This window comes from Clarias gariepinus, chromosome 5 (genome assembly GCF_024256425.1).
Source record: "Clarias gariepinus isolate MV-2021 ecotype Netherlands chromosome 5, CGAR_prim_01v2, whole genome shotgun sequence".
In the NCBI taxonomy this organism is placed as follows: Eukaryota; Metazoa; Chordata; class Actinopteri; order Siluriformes; family Clariidae; genus Clarias; species Clarias gariepinus.
In genome coordinates, this window is record NC_071104.1 from 28,064,155 (window position 1) to 28,089,610 (window position 25,456).

Below are 25,456 nucleotides of genomic sequence, written 5' to 3' on the forward strand. Positions count from 1 at the left end.
TACCATTTTCTGAGAGTTGGGTGTGAAAGAAGTGTATGTTTCTTAGCCCACGTCACTGAGCCACTAACTCTGCAGATTACAGTGCTACCAGAACAATCATCACAAGCCTTATTTCTCCAACTGTGAAGTAAAATTAGAAAAAAAAATGGTACATGATCACAGACACATATCTGCTTGTATGACTCAACCTTAAGTGATAATGTTAACTACTAACAAATGTCAAAACTTAATTAGAATTTAAAGTTGATTTTATAAGCTTACTGTGGGTTTCCATGTTCTGTGCAAAATCCAAAACATAATTTATCAAAACAAGACAATTCAGACAATCATGTTTTAAATGCATATTTAATAAAGTAGTGTTATAAAAGAGGTTAGTAAAAATGTGTTCATAATTGACATTCAGTTTGTTCATTACAGACATCTTAATACCATGTAATACAAATACTGTACTGAAAGTAATGCATAAGTGGGGAAAAAACTTTTTTTTTAACTGACATAAGTCTTTCAAAATGCATGTCAGTATTGAGTAACTCGTTCTATACAAAGGTATTACTCAACATAGTCTCCATCAAGTCATGCGTTTGCGCCATCGCTGAACCCAACTCTCGATTCCTATTAGAAAATTCCCTTTGTCGCGGTCAATGGTCTCCCACTGTATGGTTTGTCTTCAATGCGGGTTTCTCCTTTTTTAAACTTCATCCATCTGTGCACATTTTCAATGGCGTCATCTCTGTAAACATTCTGTAGCACAGTGGGAGACTCGTGCATTATTTTCAGTTCAGCCTTGTACATATGAAACATACCTGTGGAATAAAGCTATTAGAATTCGTCGTGTCCATGATCTGCTCTCTAAACGTCCACCGTGCCATTTATACATTCAATGTGTGCGACTAGTACGAGTGTAAAGTAACACCACTTGTGAAAGATTTAGGTACTATGAGTATGACTAGGATGCAAAATAATAATAATAATAATAATAATAATGGAAAGCTGCCACTCGCTGAGAGAAGAGTGTGTGAGAAAACAACTCCATCATCCTTTACAGCCTTTCGTTGTGTTTTTTCTCTTTTAATAAACACATTTACTTTCTTAATCATCCCATTTTTTTGTTATAAGCCTTCACTTGAGCTAACATAAAATACAAACTCATCAAAAGTCAGAAGGAGATAGAAAAAAGTACCTTCACTAGTAAAATGTGAAAAACCCTAAAAGGCCTTTTAAGATTTATAAAAGCTCTTTTTGGGTGTCATTTCAGACTGTAAATGATGTTATTTGCAGGTTTCTGTTTTAATGTCTGTGTATGAACAGTGTGGTTAGGAATAACACTAAATGTTTTAATGTAAATGTTGCAGAGTGGCTTTATAACGGCAGCATGCAAAAAGAAAATGATTTAAAGAGTAAAGGTAGAGTGCCACAAAGCGACAGTTAATATAGACTGGTTCGATACGACAGGACTGTAGGAGTGCACTAATGTGTACGTGCTTCAACCCTTAAAAATCCCAGAATCCAGACTTACTGTACATTCTTCATGTTTATATTTATATTCCCTTCTATATTTCATTTTAGTTACTGAATAATGTGCATTAGGATGAACAATGAAACAATCATCTTCTGGAGTTAAGACAAATATAACAGCATGAGCACAAAACATTGGGAAGAAGTCGCAGCACACTCTTTAGATTGAGCGGATGAATACCGAAGCAGATTGGGATTACATTTTGGTCATGTGGAGAAGCACACATGCCCCGGCGCACTTCGGTAGAGTACCATGAGAATCTTGCTCGACTCTGATGTATGCTCGTACGCATCCACCCTTCCTTCTGGTCAAGTCACAGATTTTGGAGTAAGACAGGAGCTTTTGGAATGTAAATCCATTAATACACACTTGGCAGGAAAAAAGGAATGTGTTATCAGCACTTTTTTTTTTTTTTTTTTAAAGATGTGGCCTTGAGCAGGAAGTCACTCAGGATCAGTCAGAGTGAAGTACAGGTCAAGCGCATAAACGCCAAACAAAATGTGTGCTTCTTCACGTCGCGTACCAGGCAGCAAGTTCACTGATGTGTTTAAACTGCTGCAGTCATGGCGTTCTTCTGTCTCGGATCAGGATGGCGCCCATCTGTGTAGGCAAAGCGCTCTGGACTAGTGTGACGGAAGCCTCCGCGGTTTATGGTGTCGTACCGAGAACCTCGAAGGGGTACGGGAGGTGAGGGGGGCACGTCCTGGCGCAGGGGGCCTCTCTGTGGAGGGTGGTAAAAGCCTGGGTCGTTGTGCCTAGTGTCCAGGGGGCGATGTGGGTAGTTGGGGTGATAGCCTGGTTGTGGGGTTGTATAGTGTGCAGGGTCTCTGAACCCAGGCCAGGCCGGTCCTGGGTACTCCGTAGAATCCACTGGACCCCTTCTGTAAGAAACAACGGGCAGAAAGTTAAGCAGGAATTTATTCTTAAGAAGAAAGAATCTCAACAACTTTCTTTCCTTTCAGTGTACCTGTGAGACTCTAGCTACTCTTCTCCTGGTGCCAATAGATGAGTGAATAAAGGATTTAAGTAGGGAGGGGCTAAACTGTGCTTGACACCATGATAGCTGAATGGAAGAGGAGAAAATACTGCTGGGATATAGAGCCTGGGGGAGAGGAGATATGGGAGTACAATAATGACACCCTAATCCAAGCAGCTGAAATGCAGAGATGTAGGGGATGAAGGTGAGCAAGAGAGTTCAAAATTGGCATCTTCATCTGCTGTTACATAGCAGGTTTAAGTTTGGGGTTAAGATGATATGCTTTAAAGCTAAAGTTTTATAGAATACTCAGCGATTCAGATGAAGCTAGCAAGAACTCCATCCCTGGCCTAGAAAGCCTGAATCCTCATGCAAGAAAAGAAGCTTTTTGAATGGACAGACGAGTAGATACTCCATGTCTGGATTGGTTGGATATTTATGGTCCACTGCGTTTAACTGCAATGACTGCATTTTGTATTTCGTCACAGTTTGTCTGTTGGGGAATTTATATCTATATATTCAGCATTTGCCAGTTTATAAGTGACTCTTATCTCTATATTATTGGATTTAATTTTAGAATCACTGACGTCATCATTAACAGACACATATTCTTTTACATTTTCATCCGGTGATAAAAAAAAGTGTCTTTTCTTTGGAAATGGCAACATAACATTAGGACAACTCTGGTCCATCTGGCTGATTAGGGTTTAATCTCTTGAGTAACATAAGACTGGACAGGCATAATCCAGCAATGTGTGCCTTTTACAGGCTTTATGCTTTACTGTTAAAAGTGTGAGAGAGAAAGATGAAGTAAAAGAAATGCAGTAACGAGCTTAGTTGCATTCCTCTAAAGTCTAACGCTTTCCTCGTGGCTCAAGTTCAGGATCAGTATCAATGCAGGCATGTGACACATCTTAAAGAGCTGGGATAATTTAGTCCGACTTCCCAAACTAGATCCCTTCCCATGTTTGTGTGTCTGCCCCGTGTCCGCGAACAAGCTGTTGCTGAAGGTATCAATTAACAGTCATGTCCTCCATTTTGCAAGTGTGTATCTTAAGTTCTTCCTGCTGAGTGTGGAGAACATTATATTTAAGAGTCTTTAGCAGGGCGCCTGCTCTTCCAGCTCATCTTGGCTGCAGCATGTTGATTATCAGGGGGAGTTTTGTATAACAAGTCAGAGCTGAAGCACCAGAGGGCAAGGAAGCAGGCATTCCAAAAATCGTCAGCATGTCCTTAATCACTCTTCTGGGCTGACCACCCATTCAGTCCAACAGCCGGGCGTCTGCATGCTGCATGCACACACACACACAGTCTCCTACTTCATAACCTCTTCATACTAGACTTGAACTGGCCATGTCAACTTCCTCAGACTCTGATAAGCGTGTAGATAAGCGTCCAGAGGAGTGGAGTGTAGAGGACAGATATATCTTTATTGCTAAACATTATAACTTCTTGGCACATGTAGTGGCTCTCTGCACCTGGTCCTTACCACTTACAGCAACACTTGTGGCAAAAAAACAAAAACAAAAAAAAAAAACAGGCAGAGTTACAATCAACCTTTATTCCGCTCTGAATGAATTCCCAGACATGCCTGGCCTTCTCTCTGACACTAATCTAAAAGAGCTTAAGCATTTAGAAATCACACTTCTGGCCTGTTAAAGTGGAAAGCATACGAAGGCACTCGAAACCAAATCTGCTCCGTTTTTATTTAATCCCTGGTATTAACTAAATTTGTCCAGTTAATTGGCCATAGTCATATCCCATCTGACTTCGAGCGCCGATATTGAAAAGGACTGGAAATTGAAGATTTAATACAGCCATCTGCAACAGAGGATTGAGTAATAACACTCTTATTACACATAAGTTCCACAATGTTTAAATATCATGCAGGAGAACATTACATCTGTCAGTTGCTCGTTTATTCCTATACATCACTGGTGCTGGTGTGTTATGGCAGGCATCCGGGAGGAATTCGGTGTCAGTGACGGAGCTAAAATCCTTTTCTTGTTTTGGGATTTCTCACACCTGCCTCTGAAATTAGAAGGAAATTCCAAAGAGTCACCAATTTGCTGGTACTCATTCGCAGAGGGATGGCTGCAGTGTCAGTGGGAAACAGCTGTCTGAAAAACTCAGATATCGAGTCATGGCTGAGAAAATCCTAAACCACCAGCAGACACAGCAACGTGCATGCACATACACGTCCACACACACACACACACACATACAGTCTGCACCACGCCAGTAATCCGCTGTGGAGCCCTGGCCGGTATGGAAACCCCCTTTTACTGGTGGAACTTTCGAAAATAACAAACGTGGAATTAAAAGAAGCAGTAAAGAATTCCGGCCAGGCGTGTTAGCTTTCTAAACAGCTCAGTTAATGGACAAAAAATCCTAACGCACAGTGGGGATTTATTTATTTATTTATTGCTGTACAAACGTTTAGCTCATTTCCGTCGAGGTTTAAAAAGGTTTGCAACATCCTTAGACCATGATCACATGAAGATGTTCTACACCAGCCATATGTTAATTTTGCTGAAACATGGCTAGAAGTGGCCGAATGTAATTTTCCATTAAGATTTGTAAAATAAGCCACACCACGAGGTAAGAACACACCATGAAATGACCAAATATCGCGAAGCTAATACAAAGAAAAATGCCAGTTATCATCACTTTAAAACAGTGATGACACTTATGAAGCCAATTCAGTTATAATAAATAGGGCGATCGCCTCATTCACAAACTCATCATATCAAAGTTCAATCCCACAGAGAGCGCTCATGTGGGTTTTCTAACTCAGTTAAGTACTCATAAAACCCCAGGTAACAAAGTTTTACTTTTAGAACGAAATTTCATTATCCAACTTGATAAGGCACTAACGACAGAGAGACCAAAACAAAAGAGCAATAAAGCTCGAGTGACGTGTAATGAAAGATAAATGGCTTTATCATCCCGCACTGCTGAGAGAGCAGTACACACACTCCCCGCGTCCTTCTTAGACGTTGCTCTTCTAATATCGACGTAAAGAGTTCTGCTCAGTGTGATGGTCTTTCTTAAGCTACTTTCTCTCCATCACTGTAGAACTCTTTGATTCTTTGAAAGCACTGTGCTTTTATGTCTTCTCTCCTGAAGGGTTCTTAAATTGGTTCTGTAATTCTGGTTACAGACCTGGAAAAGCCGTTGTGCGTTGAACCCCCTACAGGGAACCTGGCTGCTGAAGTGACACCCCGGACCCTGTGAGGCAGGGTAATGTTTGCACAGCTGCCCCCGGGTGTCATGCACCTTACACCCCTTCGAGCAAACACGCACGCAGCTGACCCATCTAAGTCACAAGACTCCAGTAGGGGTCCGACAGAGAGTCTCAAAGAGGCCAGATCCCGGCAGGATTATTTAGAATTCTAGGATTTTATTTGGGAAGCGGAAACCTGAAAAACATTTATGCTACCATTATAAGCTTCAGCTGTCAGCTCCAATATATTAAACATGCAGCCATTAGAAATGTTTTCCGGTTGGCTAGAGGGTGTAAATGTGAAGGAGTATTAATGTCTGTTGTAAAAAACTATACGACAGGTATCAAATACCGTAGTAGCATGTAGAGCAAAAAATAGTGTGTGTGTGTCTGTGTGTGTGTGGTGGCAGTTAGAGCATGGTTAAAAGGATGAATTAGGTGGTTAAGTGGTCTCGGTGTCTGCGCTGCTGCACAGGCAGAAATAGCAATGCGGATTTTTGATCTGAAATCCTGCCCACGCAGGAATTCCTTCCGAGAAGCAGAAGAAGAATGCTGAAGGTCGGCACCTGTCGAATAAGGCCGACGGCTTTGTAAGCGCGGCTCTGGAACGCTGTAAGAAATGCCTAGCTGCTAACTCATTCAGCGTCTGAAATCACAACCGATTGTTCTCTACTACGGCAGCCATTGAAACCATCGATAAATTAACCCGTGCCTGATTACACCATTAACCTAACATTCTCCGTCTGGTACCTGCCTGGTGAGCTAATGGGATGCTGTTTGATGCCTGGTGGGCCAAGCTGTACCAAATGAGCTTTGCTCTAATAAACTCACGCCTGTGCGCTTATTGATGCAATTGAGGAGAAGTTGGCTGGAGCAGGGAAGCTGGATTTCACAGATGACTGGATATAAAGAGCACCTTTATTTTCCAGAGCCTACCTGCAGGAAAGGTGGAACTAAGTGCACTTGCTGTAGGAAAAATGAGCCTGAGGTGAAGCGTTTAATGTATGAATGTGAAGAAACACAGCAAAAAAAAAAAAAAAAGAAGCTGCAGCAAACAAAAACTCTTGCAAAAATCTACAGTACCGGTCCAAAGTCTGAACACCTTCTAATTCAGTGTTTTTTGTTTAGTGACTTATTTTTAACATTTTAGACCAATACTGCAGATTACAGAATTATGAAATAACACAAATTGAATTATGTAATTAAGTAACAATAAAGAAAGTCAGTTGTTATTTTAAGATGCGAAAGTCAGGAATAGTTCTTGCAAGAACAGTATCGTTGAGTGCATTGGCAAAACCCATCAAGCACCACGATGAAACTGGCTCTCATGAAGACCATCGCAGGAAAGCAAGACCAAGCCCTATCTCTGCTGCAGAGAAATTCATTTAGAGTTACCAGCTTTAAAAATCATCAATTTACAGCATCTCAGGTTAGAGCTGTTATGAAGGCTTTACAGAGAATAAGTAGCAGATACGGTATATCTTAACTGTTTCATTACTGCATATTTTGGATGCCTTCAGCAATGGAGAAAAAAATAAAAATCAGAAAAGACCACGAAATAAGAAAGTCTGGACAAACTTTTCATATGTAATATATAACTGTTTATATGTGTATGTAACAGTGGAATTAATGAGGAATGATGGAAAAACACTTCCCATAAAATATATTTGTAAGAGAAATTGGGTGACAAGGTAAACTAACACTGTTATTACATATTGCACAACCAATTATGTTATAATTTATATATTATACAGAGGAGTACTGCATCTCTGAGTCACTAATTTATTCCTCACTACTGTACTCTACCCTTTACTTTTTTTGGGTTTCCTTAAAGTTTAGGAGGAAACGCAAAAAGGCAGAACATGAGTAAGGTATTTTCATAATTCACATAGAAAACATGGGCCAAATTATTAAAACATGCATAATACAAGGATGATGCGTTACATGATCATGTCCTATAACCTGCCCTTCAACAAACCTGTGACTGAAATAAACCAGGACTGTGGTTCATTCAAGATCATTCATGGGGTCTGAAAAGTGGAAATAAATACAAACAAAAAATTACAGCCACTGGAAGACAGAAAAAGAGAGCGACAGTAGAAAAAAGGGGTGAGGAGGTCCAGCTTAGCACAGATGGTGGATGCTTGGTTGCCAAGGCAACATCGAACAGGCAGAACAATGGAAATATGGCATTATTTTCAGAGCTCTCATCAAATGTAACCTTTTTTTTCTCCTTTTTCTTGTCACAAGTTCTTTTTCTGGCATTTTCAGTTCTGAATCTGACAGCTCTCCTGTACGTCTGACTGACATGTGAATGCTGTAGTACCAAATGTCCAAAAATGCTTCTACAAGTTTCTTAAGCTCTGTTAAGATCTCAGAGCAGCAGGTCCTCGACATGGGACCACACAGGGTAAGACACGTGTGTGGAGACACATACGATTATTAATGCATTAATTAAAGTCAACAACAAAACTATTCCCCTAAATGTGATATCAAATCTCAATGAAGGCAAAACTGTCTGATGTTCCCACCAAGACATCAAGACACACATGCATCCATGTACCAACCCTTTTTCGGTGGGCTGAACAAACCTGGAAAAAGCTGCTTGGTTGCGGTAATGACTAGCGATAAAGCGAGAAGCATGCTTATGAGAGTGTGAGCGAGTGTGCGTGAAAAAGCGTAGGTGAATGTGGTGACTGGTTTACAAGCTATAGAACTGGGAGCAGTTGCGTCACTGTGCCTCATCACCCCGAGTTCAGCCAGAGAAGCCACCATCTGCACATTAATCACCCAATTATCACCTCAACTATCCAATGAAAGCCCCGGAAGAATCAAACGCAAATTTGACTTGGCCGGCTAATCCAATAAGCTTCAGATGGGGAGGGGGTGGGGGGTGCAGCTTGTTCTATTGGCCGAGGAGCCTGGATAATGAGCATGTGTATTACAGGGGTAATGGTTATAATTGGGCACATATGGAGAAGTGCACATTCGGTCTAACAGGCTAACAACCTTCTTCCACCTGTGAAGACCAGTGACCTCAGCTCTGGTTAGAGGCGAGCTCAACAGTCAGGGTTAGAAAAACAAGCGGGGCTGGGGTAACTGAAGAGCTGTGTGGCTAAGGCTCGCCGCAATTAAGTCAGCAAAAACACATATCATTACAATGGAATTGAAGCAACAAGGAAACTTTAAGGGAGAAAATGGTTTTAAAAGTGGGCCCTGGGGCATATTATGCAAACGTCTGTACGAAAAAAAAAAAAAAAAATTCAGAAATGATAGAAGCGCTGCAGCTTTAATTTATCCCCGACTATAATTTATGCAGTCATGTATTATTTTAGCACTAGATCATACAAGCTAAGATGACACTTTCATAAAGTTCCATGAGTCATTCCTAGCATATTCATCCTGTTTAGTTTTATTATTATTATATATATATATTTTTTGTTTTTGCTGGTTGATGCTAATCATTTGAACTCGGCTTCACACCCATCAGTGCAGATGAAGTGAGAGATATAGTAAAACAAACTGCGACACTGTAACCCGATTCAGGCCCAGAGATGCAGCGTGATATCAGGTTGCAGTGCCGGCCTGTCTCCCTGGAGAGGATCAGGTGAATTCCCTGGCCGAGAGGGCCTCGGAAGGCAGACACTCCAGATTTAATTATAAGCTTTAAAGAGGATTACTCAGCACTGCGTGAGAGAGAAAAAGGCAGACGGCTCGTCACTTTCTTCTCTCCCGTTCAGATTTGTTTCTTGAACCTTGTTTCTAATATTCTCTCTTCCGCACTTCCCTTTTGCTCTCGTTTTTTCTCCATGTCTCTGACTAAGCAGGGTCTGTTTACTTTCTCTGTGCGTCTATAATTTATTGCTCTCCAACACTTCTCTCTTTTCTGGGCTCTGTTACTGCAGTAACTCTACATGTTCTTTCTCTTTCTCTTGTTCTTAATCCCAGATGCATCTCTCATTTCTGATCTTTCCATCAATGTCCTCTCTTATTAGATGGGTGGATGATGGGCGTACCTGGGCAGGGAGGCATACTGGCGTTCCACGTCTTCATAGCGGGGAGCCAGTCTGGGGTCAGGATTCCTGAGAGGAATCTGTTAAAAAGAAGGAGAGTTTGTAGTCAGACAGAGAACCAATACACACACACACACACACACACGCACCCACACAGTCAGAGCTTCGGCACACTCATCCGTTCCTGTCACATACTGCTTGTAATGGATTACTACAGAACTGATTAGATGACATGAATAGTGCGAGTCATTTTCGGTTCTGTCTAAGCTCAAGACTTATTCTTGCTCCCTTCCTCATCCGCATTAAGAACAGTGATGAAAGTTCTCTTCCCGCTATGAAATACCTGCCAGTTCCGTAATCAAGGCCTGAAAGGCTGTGAAAGAGCAGCTCACAAAGGGTGCTTATTAGGGACTTAACATCAGGAGTCGTAAGGAGGGGGTAGAAGGTTAGATTATGTTACTAAAAACAGGAAAGAGGCTGAGTGGTCCCAACACACGTCCCGGACTAACCACCACCTCAAATCTGAAGAAGAACCATAAAACATTATAATCTCTTAAGGACTGTGCTTAACTATGTAACACACAGATTTGCGAAAAATCCATTCAGAACTTGTAACAAGAAGTTTCTCACTTCACATCCCATTCATACCTTTCGAACGCTTCCCTTAATTCAATACCAGTCGCTTAATTTATTTTAAAAAAATTACCTGCCCATATAAACAAGATATGGTGTGATGGAAGTTTGGAGCTGTAAGAATCTCGGCCTGACATGTATAGGCAACTTAATAAATTATAAATACTGACACATAATCCATGAGAAAATTATTCCAGTAGATTTAGTCGTGGCTGACGGATTGAAGGTTAGAGCCATTATGGAAAACTGGCTGCTTTTCCGAGGGCAATAAGTGGGAAATTGTGTCATCCGTCTCAATGAACTGGTTTTAAATATACGCTCGCTGAGCTGCCACCTCTCTATGCCGTGCTCATAATGGCTGGCCCACTGCCTGCATATTAAGCACATTTCTCCTCACTAGCTCTGAACATGGAAATGTCTCGAGGCCATGTCTTCACAGTGAGAAGATAAAGGGACAGGCATGCATTACTTAGGAACGAAGAGACAGGTTGAGAGAGGGGCAAGAATGGACCAGGTAAATGACAGAAAGCCGTACTGATGAAAAGAGGGAGGAAATACGTGTCCTTTACTCAGTGTCAGATGCTCAACATTTCGTTTTTTTTTCTTTTTTTTTGGTCGCAGGCATTTTAGAATCAAGTGTTGTAAATTCGCATGGAGTCAAGGATCTTCTTTTTCCCTCTAGCTGAAATAGTTCTTTAAGCTAGCGTGGAAAAAGGCCAGGCTGAGATTGTGTAGCAGGCAAGCCCAAGGGGAACAAAACACTTATGGACTGCGAAAGAACAGTCAGCTCCTAGTGGCTGATATTACAACTCCGTGCCAGTGCAGGAATCAAAATTTTCCCATGGGTATCCCTTATTCCCAAGTGTTCTGCTATAAAGATTTTAAATACATTTGGACTACCTCATGTCCTCCATGACTTGGCAAAGCAGCAGACTGCAAATAGTTCTCACATTTACACACATTATAATTTTTGTAAAGTGACAAATTGAACATCGTTCCAGATTACACAGTGATCTGACTCATATCATCGATACTGATACAGTTATTGGTTTAAGACAATGCACTTTAACTAGTACTGCTTCCGTATTATTATATGATACCAGACAAAACTTTGTGATGGTAGCCATTATAAGATGTTGAGCTAAAGAACAGAAAACATGAAATGACACCGGGCTGGATTTATTTCACGATTAATGACGGTGAAGCAAAGAAAAATGCGAAATGTGCTCAGGAGAAAAAGCAAGATGAGAAACAACAGCATCTTCCTACAAAGATTAAAGTAATCTGATAAAATCTTTAACTCAGGAAGAGCAGTTCACTGCTGCACCAAATGTTGGCTATAGGAAGAAAAAAATATCTAGACTATTGCTACATCGCATCAGTTGCCTGAACCCTGAGGACAAGTAATATAATGTGAGGCAGGGATAAGATTAACAACTCCTAATGACAATGTTCCTTATTTTAACCTGATTTTTAAAACGTTTATCTTGTAAATTCATGCACCACGCTGTGTGTGAGAGCTAGTGAGATTCAGGTGAGATGCACCTCGAGGTGTAGTGGTGAACAAAGTGCAACAGTGAGCGAGACGAGCTTGAAGAGCGGCTGAGATAATAATAAATCCCTCGCCCAAACACGGCTGATTTTATCTACAGAAGCGAGTTCAAAGCGCTTCGGTTTCACAGGTATTCACAAAAACCCTCTTGTGGGCTTCACTGTGTGCAGATTTGTCTGTTTCTAGGATAATCAGTGTGAATGTTTAGCTTGTGTGTGTGTGTGTGTGTGTGTGCGGGAGTGCAATCCAGTGTCTCCAGCGTGTGCATTTGTGATCTTCAACTCTCCTGGTAAAATCGGAGTATTTCTCACTTTTCCCAAGGACGACTGGGTTTGAGCTCATGAATATTCATTCCAACCGCTCCGATTAAACCAGAGCAGTGCGAGTGAGCCAAACAAACAGCGCTGCACAGAGTGGAGCGAGGTCACAACCCGGCTGAACGGCAGGACACGTGGGATGGGGCTATCCGCCCCGTGACCAAATCTCCATATTAAAGCTGTGCAGACAGGTGGTGCCTCCTGACAAATCTCACCTGACCGCCTAAAACACCCACCTGACCGCCTAAAACACCCACCTGTGGCATTATCGAGCGTTTGTCCAAACAGGGCCAAGATTTCAGCATGAAAATGGAACTTGTTAAACGTTAATAACCTTTAAATGAGTTTAGTCATGGAAAAACCTTTTCCTGCGTTGAAATTAATCTCGCTCTTGCTCTTTCCCTGGCGTATCGATTGCAAGCCTAAACACATACATTAAGATACATTAAATGATAAATGTGTTGGTGCTGCAGCAAGTACACAGTCCAAATATGATTACCCCTGGCCTGTTTGCATAAAGAAATCAGCCTTTGGGTTGTGCCAAATAACAAACAAGGCGAATGGAATAGGGCCTTGAGAAAGAAAACATTTTTACAGTGACAGTCTCAGGGTGTTGGAGCACTTTGTAAGTCTAAATCTATAATGTTTCACTTGCCTCAACTCTGGCTGAATGGTCAAGACTTTTTAATTCCTCACAGAGACATTAGCCCTTAATCACTTCCTTGAAAATTTCATACAGTTCCAGTTTTCTCAGAACCCTGCAGTACAGGAGTGACTTTAATGAAACCCTGTCCATCCACCGTTTCATTTAAAGGCATAAAGAGACACAGCAACTTGTTGAGCTCCTTTAGATCAGCGGTGGGTTGTCTAGGTTCTGTGTGACTGACATGTGGCCGTGCAGCAGTAGCAAAAGCAGCAGCCCCAGTGTGAAGCTGAGTGCTCTGTGTAATGAAGGCTATAGGGAAGGCCTGTCCTAGCGACTCGGTTCCTTCAGAGCTAATGGCCTACAGAAAGCCATTTCACGGCGTACCGAGCAGAAGGGGAACACAGTCAGAGGAGGAATTCACGCAAAAGTGAAAGACACAGCAGACACCAACTGTCCATCTTACACACTCTACAATCCTTATCAAAGTCTAAACCAAGAACCTGTTTGTTCTTCTCAGATCCAAACCTTCTCAGATGTTCTCGAATAAATATAGACCTGTAATGACGAAATAGCATAATGCACAGGAGATGCTTAGAAGAATGGTGGTTAAATGTTGCTTTTTAATAGAATAATGCATCAGATTTCTCATGTCTGTGCTGGATGAGCCATAAAGAAAGATAGAGAGAGATTTCACATCAGGTCATTTTTAAACCGAGCTGTCCATCTCTGGCATGTGAAGAATGAGAGGGATATTAATATCAGCTCAGAGAAACAGCTTTTCAATACTCCAGCATGCAAAGTGCTTTTAAATACTGTCAGCTCTGAGAATTTATGAATAACGCCTGAAAAAAATATGCATCCCAGACCAATCCAGGTAATAATATGCATTATTAATTTGTTACGATCTGCATTTGTGTACATAGTTGGAAAAAACAAGGTGCAGTAAAAAATATTCTTAAAAAACCAACAACATAAAAACAGAGTTTGTGCTCTTTTTCCAGCTGACTTGGGCGTTTCATCATCCGCAGCGGCAGGCACTTTTTTGAACGCCGTGCCGGTCATTACTCTTACACACAGACATCTGATCACTTTCTCGTGAGGACATGAATTACTGGCCATGTCAAATCCAACTGAAGGGCAATCATTTATTCCTCTGAGCTGGTAGTATAAATTCAACATGCGCAAAAAACATGCATCGTTTCCTCCCCTTGGGTGGGTGGGGAGAGAGATGAGAGAGGCAGGGAGGTGAAGAGATGCACTGATTGAAGCGAGATGTTTTATTTCACCATGGGAGACGAAACAGTATCAGACTGCAAAAAACAGACGCCAGGATGTGATTGGGCCTGCACAGACAGACAGACAGACAGACAGACAGACAGACTCATAAATGCATGCACACTGACAGACACACAGAGACATTGTATATAAGCCTCTGGCTGTACTAAGAAAAGATTCTCACTGGACTGCAGACAAAAAGAGGAACGTCTACGTGGCTCAGTGTTTCTGGCTGTGATGTTTTCCTTAAAAACCTGAGTCACTCTGATGAGATGTCTGAATGTAAACTTATGAAGACACACACACACCATTTATTTTGGTCTCCATTGCACAATGACACTAACACACACACACACACACACACTCATGCATCCAATCAGCCCCAAACTCAACCTTTCCTAATTGAGTTTAGCTGAACTGCTGGCACTGCACAAGTGATGCAAGTTATAGATTATACGAAGCTTTTGCATCGCCATCGATTCCCGTGTGGGAAGAAGAAGCAGGACACGATGAACAGGGAGGGGACTTGAGCTCGGCTCTGACCACCTCTACCATTTAATTAAGTGCATGGAGCCAAGACCACACAGCAATAATATAAGTACAAGCGTATGTAAAGCACTGCGTTTAAAAGGAGAGACACCAGGAAGTGCAAAGTACGAGATACTGGTAAAATCCATGAAGCCACGGAGATCCACATTAAAATCGGAAAAGTTAATGAACTCTTAAAAATTATTAATCTTCTACTTGTTTATTGTTGAGCCTAAGTTTTTTTTATTTTATTTAATACAATACATAAGGAATTATACAGAACATTTTGTGCTAACCCCTAGGATAAAAACGTGGAAACCCTTTGTCCTGTTTTGTGTAAGAGTTGTGTTTCTGTTTCTGTTTAAACGCTCCACCAGGAGGACTTACAGGTCACACATCAACAAGTGCTTGCCCTTCTATTGCACTTACAGTACCATGCACAAGTCTTAAGGCCCCTCATTTTCCTCCCAATACATTTTGCCAGTCGCAATAAAACTTTTGTACCCATTTATTAAACTTAACCTACGATCAAATTTTATTTAATTTAACATGGAAAACACGTGGAGTGGCTCAATACTTTCGCACAGTACTGTAGTTCATCAGCCTCAACAGTAAAATGCATCTAGTTAGGGCTAGATAGTTTGTTCATTACATCTTATCTGCATGATTGTTAGTTAAAGTTGGTTAAAGCTAGCAAAAACACTAGTTAAAATTTCTATTAATAAGGCTCAGTACAGAACACTGTGGTTGTAATGAAAATTTAGATGTTCTTAACATCACTGGGTATTGCACACCAGAAACATAACAAGCTAAAATAAAGTTTCAAGTAATAATAAAAAAAAAAAAACCATAACTGCAATCAGTTGTTGTATCATAAGTTTCAGACCGCTGAATAAAATCTGTTCACAACAACAGATAACATTCGTGGTCAGGCCTGGGAATCAAAATGCTGTCATTTTCTCATCAGGAAGTGCCTGGTCACCTTATTTCTGCAACGGATGAATGGTCATTTTTCCTCTTTGCTAGCTCTCACTTTCCTTCCACATACCATCTCTATGAGTAACACTCGGAGTCGTCCTGAATGTCAGCACGCATCTGCGCTCAATAAAGCTGTGGGCTAAAAACAAACTCATTCATTTAAGTCCACTTCGCCGAGCTGTTCTCCTTTACTGCAGCAATTGCCATGCCTTGTGAAAAGCCATCAATTTCCAATACTAATTAGTAAGGGTCCTTAAAATCTCCCCGACAGTCTCTGAATGCTAGTCCCGCCGGTATCCCATGCAATGGCTAACAGAAACTTACCCGGCAACAAAAGATCTCTCTGATGGCTTTAATTTTTCATAATTTTCTCTAATGAGATTGCATTGATTTTTAACTGGTGCATGATGACCACGTGGCAAGAGGAAATAGATGGAACACTTGAGCTGTAACCCCATGTCACTTTCTGCAGACTGTAAAAATAAATAAACTGAGTATGAGATTGATAAGAATCTAAAATTGAATAACTGCATTGGTACATTTACAGTATAAGTGCCTGTCTGTATATAATCCTTAAAGTGTCTGGGGAGCGGTTCTGCATACTGTACGTATGTATGTGTGGCTATAATAAACCAAACACACATAAGGAGCTATAAGTGGGTCTGGTAGGGCTGTCTGGGAAGTGCAGGAACATTAAAGCATAGAAGCTCCCACATGAAATTAAAGCATTTTACTTCTCTCTAATTTTAATTTCTGCAGCCAGGGTGAGTTATGTAAAGCCTACGAGAGATTCGTGCTACAGTCAGTTGGTGGAATTTTCACCCTCCTAGCCTCAGTGGGCTGAGAGAAGAAGATACTAAGAATTTAATTACTCTAAATCTGAGAGCTAGCAAGCGAGAAAAGGGGGGGGAGAGAGAGAGAGAGAGAGAGAGAGAGAGAGAGAGAGAGAGAAAATGAATTCATTTATTTACTTTACCATGACAGCAAAGATATTAAATCTGAAATAATCTGAAATTCGTACTCTGGGTTAATACCCAATTTCAAATGTCAAATACATCCAGGATAAAACTGGATACTTCGGGAGAGAAGCACAAATGTTGTGTGTTCCACTTCTCAATATTCAGACAATTAACACCATTAAAGGTCAACCTCCAAATGGAATGATGTTTTGAACGACTGAGGAGTTTGCACATATTTTGTCTTTAATGGTTTCCAGTGGCCGCGTTACATTTATCTTTTCCTTGCACAGAGCATTCCTACTTCCTAAAAAGTGGTAAAGACTAAACAGTGCTGTTTGAATCAGCCTTTTAATAAGTGCTTATATTCTTAAATGCATAACTCAATTACATAAATGAAAGCTTAACTCTTATTACGGGAGCCACCGCTCCCCATACGTTCCCTCTGCTTCTCTGGAATTTACCTTCCTTTGTTCTCCTAATCCACAGAGGGAACTTTGAAGATGGGCACTTTGGGAATAGGGGGGTCCTGCTCTGTCTGGGTGGCAGTGGCTTAAGAAAAATTATCTCTAGTCCCTAAATCCAACCCCCCCCACCCTTGTTTTTTGTACTCCTTTTCCCTGCCCTCCTTTCTCAGATTCTCTCCTTATCAGGTACCCACCTTGAGTTCTTTTAAGGACAGCATGCAAATGTAGAGCTCTGTAAGCAGAGAGGGGGGTAAAAGCTGACGGGCCTAGAGAATAAATCTCAGACCCCTTCATATCGTCTTAGTGGAGTGTGTGTTTGCACGGGACAAGCGTACAAGCTGCATGCGGACATTTATGAATAGGGCGAGCCAAAGGAATGAGTTGTAGGACTATATACCACGCACTGCACCACGTTCCCTCCGATCCTCCAGCACTGCTCGCCTCATCCCACCATCTCTCAGGGATCGAGGGCGGCATTCATCCAGGCTCTTTTCTGTTCTGGCACCTAGGTCGTGAAATGAACTTCCTCTAGATGTCCGTACAGCAGAGACTTTGACTATCTTTAAACGACGATTTAAGACGCATCTGTTTCTCCAGTACTTGGACTAAAAAAATAAAAAAAAACCCTCTTTCCAGTTGTGTTGGACTAATGGCCCTTAGCTATTAACCTAGTTAACCCAGTGTAAGTATGTATCCAATGATGTAAACATTAAAGCACTTTTTGTAAGTCGCTCTAGATAAGAGCGTCCGCCAAATGCCTAAATGTAAATGTAAATAAGGAAAGTCATATTAGGTCTGAAATCTAATCCTATTTACTATATGAGTGGCAGCCTGGGAAAACCCTTAACATGGTGGAATTTTGAAACATTCACTAAACAGAAAGATACTGATCAGCCCATAACATTATGACCACTGTCAGGTGAAGTGATCAATATTGATCATCAGCAAACTGGTGTCAGGATCATGGGCACCCAATATGCTCAGGGAGAGCAAAGGCCAGTTCGGCTGCAGAAATGCCAATGCAGCACAAATCATTGATAAAATCAATGCTGGTCATGATAGAAAGACACCAGAACACCCAGTGCACCACAGCACAACAAGCCCAAGACCACTGATCCGGCCTCCAAACTCCACAGATCACCCATGACGCGGTTTACTAGTGTTTTTAAGATTTTTAATAAATTTTGACTTGAAAAACGAGCATTATCTTGGTTTACAAGCACCGAGTATCATGTTTCACGCATTCGCTTCTTGTTTTGACCCCGAGCGTCATGTGATCACAACTGACCTCAACGGAGGGAACATGTGACAACACACATCTCATGCAACCGAAGGCACCCAAAATGTCCGCTTCCAACATCCTGGTGCCAGACACCACTGCACACCCCTAGAGGCCCTGTTGAGCCATGATAAGAGGTGTGGCACTAGTGAATAAAAAATAAATCTAGATGGTAATAATAATAATTGTTTGGCTGATCGGTGTATGTTTCTCTCTTTTTTTTTTTGCATGTCTTTTAACCAAGAGTAAAACAGTCAGGTTACCCACAAAAATGAAAAGGGTGGAAACTTTATTAAAACATTTAACTCACTCACTCATTGTCTATACCTCTTATTCTGTATTCAGGGTTGCGGGGGGCCAGGAGCCTATCCCAGGAGACTTAGGCTATGAGGTGGGGTACACCCTGGACAGGGTGCCAATCCATCGCAAGGCGCACACACATATACACACACTACGGGCAATTTGGGAACGCCAATTAGCCTAATCTGCAGCTCTTTGGACTGTGGGAGAAAACCGGGGTACCAGGAGGAATAAAACATTTAATTCCAACTCAAAATGAAAAATATTCTGTAAATTAGTGAATTATTCAAGATTATGTGCATTTGGCTACGACATGCAGCTGTGCAACACCACCACCAAAGCTGTGTCACATAAACATATCTTGATATCAGACATCTATAGACAGACTGACTATTAAATTAATCTGGCTCCTTATATCATGTGATAAAAACTAGGCAAGATTAAAATCTAAAATCATTCCTAGTCAGTCAATTTATTTATATTTGTAAAAAAAAAAAAGACAAATTTGTTCAAAATCTGCTTGTATCTTTTTTGGCTCAGGGATACCTGGTGCGTTTTCTGCGGCCATCACACACTTTATAGTAATGTCAGAAAGCCAAGGCTGACAACAACACACACAGCTGGTACAGCATATCCATAATGCACTGTGATGTTTGGAGGGACTACAGTAGAACTGGTTTAGGTGGATTTCACCACTTACGTATATGAGAATATTACTGGTCAGTGTTTGCTGCATTTCCAATCCAGGGTGTGTGACCTTCTGTGTCTCTGTTCTTGAGCTATTCTTTCTATAGGTGCAGTCACTATATCTGTGAGAGTGCTGTGTGTGCGTATGTGTGTCTATCTTCGTGTGTATTTGTGTGTGCGTGTGTGTCTGGGTGGGTAGCAGCTGGCTGGGCAGGCAGGTTGAGATGAAGGTGTAATGGGATGGAAGCGACGCTCCTTTCTCTCCCTCATGGAGATGATTGCCAGTCAGAGAACGCTTGGTTTAAATGCAGCCTCCCTCACAGCGCCAATCCCCAGAGCTCCGCAGCACTGCCGACCCCTGTCTGTCTGCAAATCATCTATCACTCTCGCCTGGCACTGCACACGCCACAGCCTGCATTTCAAAAGCACAAGCTTCTGCCTACACATCAGAAGAAAAAAAGTAAAAAAAAAAAAAGATAAAAGCAGCACAGGTATAGTCGTTTCTTAGGTTTACAATAGAGTATGATAACGTGCAACTATACTGGTGGTGACAAACAAATGTTTGTTCTTTTTAACCAACAGTACCAAAGCAACTGTGACATATAAAACTGAACCTGAAGTATTAAAAAGCTAAAGGTCCATCTTCATAATGTCACGTCGGAAGGAGATGTCAGGTTCTTTGAGGGTAATTGCCTGGTATTCTCTTTAGGTATGAATTTGCACAGCGCTAAGCAAAGCGTTCCTGTGACATTCAGCAGCGCTGCAATCAACAGCTGACATTAAAGTGAATTACTGTCCATTATTGTGGCCCCATTTATGGCGGAATACAGACAGAGAGAGTGAGGAAGCGAATAAGAGATATAGTAGTACTTGACGGGAGATGAAAGTACACTCTGCAGCAGAATGTGTCAGAAACGGTTGGTATTAAAGGTCCAAATGAACGGTTTTTGACAGTAATGCCAGTGCATACCAAGGCAAGTCAGTGAGTATTTGAACATAATACCACTTTTGCCAAAAGTCCATAGATGTACAAGGGTTTAGAGCTTTAAAAGCCAAAGCCGGAAAAGGAGGAAATTACGAACTACAAGCTATGTTTTGGCCTCAATTTTTTCTTCTGCCAATTTTCCATCTAATAGCTCAAACCATGGTGGTTGCAAAATCCTGAAAATCTGAGCACAGCTCCTGTTAGTCTGGCCATTTTATTATTATTATTTTTAAATTGTTCAGTATATAGGACTTCTATGGAAAAATCTAGGTGCTTGATAGGCTTAGCTTTGGATGCTCCACTCACCATCTAAGTGTATTTTGTCCACTTACAAAAGCCTTTTGTCTCCATCTTCCTAGCTACAATTTTAGCAGCTCGCCTAAAAGCAATGCTCCCTAGGTCCTTTTGGTCAAAACTCTTTTTTGTCTGAAAGACCCACGTCCATGTTTAGTGACTCTCCATCGATAGCTACAAGTGTGGCTTGTGAAGGCTGGAGGTCTGAGGAGCAGGAAAGCTAATCCCTTTTTGCTACACACCAGCTCCTTCCTGAATTCCTTAAATCCTCAACTGTGAATTCCTGAACTCCACATGGCATTTGCGTCTTTGAAGTCCTCCTACGATAATCCACTGAGGCCACAGACATCCCTCACTTCCTTTAGTCCCACATCTCTCAAAACTCATTAATTCCACACAGAAGCCTCAACAATGAATACTTTCTTCTCCTGTGCCCAGAAATCTAATTTTATAGTTCTGTCTATCTTTTACACTGACCCAGTTGCAGATGGTTTAGTCTGGTTCCAACTGTGCCCGCGATGCCCACTGCTGTGAGAGCTGATCTGAATGAAATAGCAACACAGTGGAGGGAGCTGGTCAGCTCTCTGTTTGAGTTGCCCCTTTGAGGTTAGGGGCTCAGTGACTATGCTGGTGGTCAGTGACTGCGGGGGGTAATGGGTCTGATCAGTGACCCGACTCGTGCATACTGGGAGGCACAGCAGGCCAATTAGCACAGATTAGGTAGAGAAAGGCAGCTGAACACAGCTGGAAACATAACTAACTCCGCTCTGGCTGGCCGGAGCCTGGACTTACAGTCTGCACTTTGGTTCAGGATGTGGTTAAGCAGAGTGGGTAAGATGCCAGGTGCCAGGTCATGACGTAAAGGACAAAACACAAGGAACATAATCCAAGCCAGTGTGTTGTCAGTCCATCCTATAATGTTACAAAAAGAGTATTTAAAGAAAGCATGCGCCAAAGTGTTTTAATCATATTATACACCATGATTTTTCCAGCAGTTTTTTTTTTTAAGGAATGACATCATGCCACTTAACTATTTACAGCTACAGCTAACGCTATGAAATGTCTGAGAAGTTAGCTCCTGTTAAAACTTACTTTACAGCAGCTATAAACAGTGGTTCCATCACCAAGCACCCTCACTTTTTTTTCCTTCCAAAATAACAAAACTACAGCTCGTTATGCTACCAGGAAAACTAGAACTTGCAAATTTCTGGGTCATGGAAAAAATATCTATTTCGATCTTGGAAAAATGTCTATTTCGAGGTTCCTCCCGTAAATGTTAAATAAATGCTTCTAACAGAAAGATACAAGATCACAAAATATTAACAATTTGTCTTTGATAAATATATATGTTTAATGTATTAATTAATAAACTTTTGCAAAGCACCTACCATATTACTCCCTATAAACAGACAGTTACTACAAAAAATATAATGTATTGGAATCAGCACATTAATATAAACCTTAGAATTACATTTTTAGCATTTTACAGAAAAGCAATCCATCCCTTGAGCTTTGAAAACTTCACAATGCTGTGGTATGTTCTTGTTACGAAAGAATATCTCAATAGCAATGTCCATATGAATGCATAAAAATCCTGACTGCCTGTAGAAGCAGATATTCTTAAGACTCTTAACCTTTATTGCCAATTGTCAGAAAATCCTGTCAAGGAAGAGAACAGGCTCGGGATACACAGACACCCATTCAGAGCAAACACTGACAACTGAAAGCAGGATATGGATTAAGGAAATTGAATAGGCAGATTGTAGAAGCGTTCTTTTGAATCTGGCTTAAACACAGGACAATACAATAGTCTGTCCACTGCTGTTAAAAGCCTGAAAGCTGACCCGAATGCGGCCAAAATGAATTAATACAATATGATTACTCAAATACCGTGCACACAATGCGGCAACTGACAGGGAACATCTACTCAGTCAATAAAATGAAACAAGTGTAATGAAAAAGGTCAGACGCCACTTTTTATCTGATTGCTAGTGAAAAATGTTTGCACATCACCTGACTGGAGTTCATTCAATTCATCGCTTAAAGAGCAACATCAGTTTTACAATGTTTAAATCATGCACTTAGATTGGTTAACAAATAGAGTCAGCCAAACTGAGACGATGAGAGAAGTCCACTAAAAGGAAGCTAAATGCAAACCAGTTTATGTTATGCACTATGAAACTGGTACACAGACATGGGTTATGTATCCTTATGTTGACAATAGGCTTCTCTGAGTTATTTGCCCCACTGTGGCCTTATATGCCTTTGGCATGCCAGAGTGTCTTGACCTGATTATACTAGACTTTAATCAAACATTCCGACTTACCAAATCCTGCTGTGTACGCACGCACAGACTTAACCAAGGCTTATTTAATACTCTGTGCCTACAAACACGCTCAGTGGTTTTACAGAGGCAATTAAGCAGCCTGGTAAAGAAAAAGAGTCAAGAGTTTCTCTGGAAAAAATAGCAACGTGTACACCACAAAGCCAGAGTTATCATTTCTGTATGTAGATGCTTAAAATTAATTAATGTGAAAAGAAAAACATTAAATAAGACAGTTACATAAAGCGTGGCATAAACCAGCTAATAAAAACGAATATAAAAGTCATGCCGTTGTAAGTTTAATAAAAACTAATAATAATAAATAAAAACCAGAAAGTTCATTTTTATTTCCAAAGTGAGAAAGATTAATTATGATGACACTATTATAAAAAAAAAAATAAAAGAAAAAATCAGTTTCTTTTAAACGAAGTGACAGATACACAATAAAAGTGCTTTTTGAGTTTGGGATGCTTAACACCAACAATAATAATAATAATAAAGCTTCCACACTCCCTCTTGTGTTTGACTCTTTGCATATTCAACAAGTCTACACTTAATGAGCTTACATTGCAATTCGGGAACACAATGTGTCAGGCACCGAGAAACGTATGAAGGTGAAAGACTACCGAGCACTTTAAATGGAGCAATTGGGAAATCAATCTCAAGTTAATCAGGCAGAAAATGTAACGTTCAGATTGAGACGCTTCACCTGAGGTAGTGTCTGTATGCAGCTTTTCATCCAAACCATCGGATTTTACAAAAGAAGTGCATATCAAGGTTTATTTATTATTATTTTTAATTATAATATCTTAAATATAATCTTAAATGTTGTTAGTGGTAAAATAAAAGTTAAACAAACACACAAGATCCTTACTTTAGACTTATTTTTTCTACTTTTTTGCTAAAAGTATTAAATCATTGCTTTGTTTGCTTACGAGCACATATTTATGAGCACTAGCTTGGCTAGTCTTAAGTCTAATATCAGCACAATTTTATATTGTGAATTAATCAAGCTTTCTATAACAGTGCCTTTTATTCTGACCTCTCCAGTTATCCGGACATTATTCCTGTCAGATTTCTTTATAGTATATTTTGTAAAGAGAAACACTTAGGTTAATGTAGTGTTAATACTGTTAATGTTTCAATGGAATCAACTACTGTAAGGCCTTAAGGATTATAAATGACTAACTTTAATTACATACTGAACCAAATCTAGATCATGGGCAACAGTGTGATAAGAAGCTGAAAATTAAAGGTCTGGCAGAAAAAAAGAGTGGTCTTTAGAAGACAGAAACAAAATCTTTATATGGACAAAAGATAAATTGCCAAACTCATCACATACATGCCCAAAAGGGAAGTTAGAGATTAATGTGTAAGTCTTGAAGAGAAAAGATAAAAGTGCAAAAGGACTTCCCGGACACGATATAACCTTCCGCAAAAAAGAAAGAAAAGTGAAGCACAGAAGTGAGAGATTTCTTTAAAGAAAGGTAGAACATAAGTCCTCGTGTCTTGAATTCTCTCTCTCTCTTTTTTTTTTTGCTTTAGATTCAGGTGTTCGAATGAGAGAACCTGCTGGAGTGGGCGATCTGAGAGAAACAGAGAGAGACGGAGCACTGAAAGCGTGAGGGTGTGATAGCTCTGCAGCTCTCAGACTGTCATCATTATTCAGCTCATTCAATGAGAGGAAGACCTGCAGCTCCAGGCTTCTCATTATACAGCGGTGCAGAGAGCTGTGAGCCGAACATGGTGAACATTACACACTCAGGCTTCCGTCATGACATCCACACTAGCTCGGAGCTCTGCTGTACAGACCTTCCATGGCCATTATGACCCAAGTGCCATATGAGCCAAGGGCCCATTAAAGTCAGCCATGGCAGCTCTCAAACTATGAATGTGAAAGTAGGGGCAAAGATTATACCAGAAACACAGTAATGGAAAATCCAGATATGAAGAGATTGAGCGTATGGAACTTGATTGTTGATTGTAATTCCTCATAAATGAGAAGGCCTGGAAAACATTTAAGGCTTATGGGCCACATGCAATAAGTGTAGAGGTTGTGTCACTACCATGACATAGTTAAAGATAATGGGATTCAGGATAAAAAACAAAAAAAACAAACAAAAAAAAAAAAAAGCACAATACACAGCAGGATCCATTTTTCCATGAAACTTATTCTGAAAAAAAATAAACATTTAAAAGCCCTGGTGTACAATTCTAGGCATGTACATGTGAATTTATTATCCTTGTTTAGGTATCTCTCACGTGGATTTTCCAAGTAGATTAAATTTTTTTTGTGTGTGTTGCGGTAAAATTTTTATAACTGTGCCCACTAACCAAATTTTAGTGTTTTTTTTTTTTAAAAAGAGAAATTCATGCTTTGGGCATTTTTCTTTACAAAAAAATGTAATTACACCTGTATAAGTAGTGTATCTTCTAGGGGCATCTTTAAAGGAAAATAAATATAACCAAAAGTAAGAGCATAATCCTGCATTTGCATACGTCATA

At 40.6% G+C, this 25,456-nt stretch overlaps 1 protein-coding gene across 5 annotated transcripts in view; it reads right to left on the reverse strand.

The window, feature by feature from the left end:
• Positions 1-872: 872 nt before the first annotated feature.
• pard3bb (par-3 family cell polarity regulator beta b) overlaps positions 873-25,456 on the reverse strand; it is a 307,077-nt gene continuing 282,493 nt past the window's right edge. For 4 of the 5 annotated variants that reach the window (XM_053496440.1, XM_053496439.1, XM_053496437.1 and 1 more), the window contains 2 exons: positions 9,735-9,811; positions 873-2,397 (listed from right to left, as the gene is read on the reverse strand). In XM_053496440.1, coding sequence (XP_053352415.1) covers positions 2,064-2,397; positions 9,735-9,811 — 411 coding nt within the window. In that variant the 3' untranslated portion in view covers positions 873-2,063. Of the gene's footprint in view, positions 2,398-4,408; positions 4,524-9,734; positions 9,812-25,456 lie in introns of those variants that run through there. The other variant, XM_053496441.1, reaches the window with a different exon arrangement.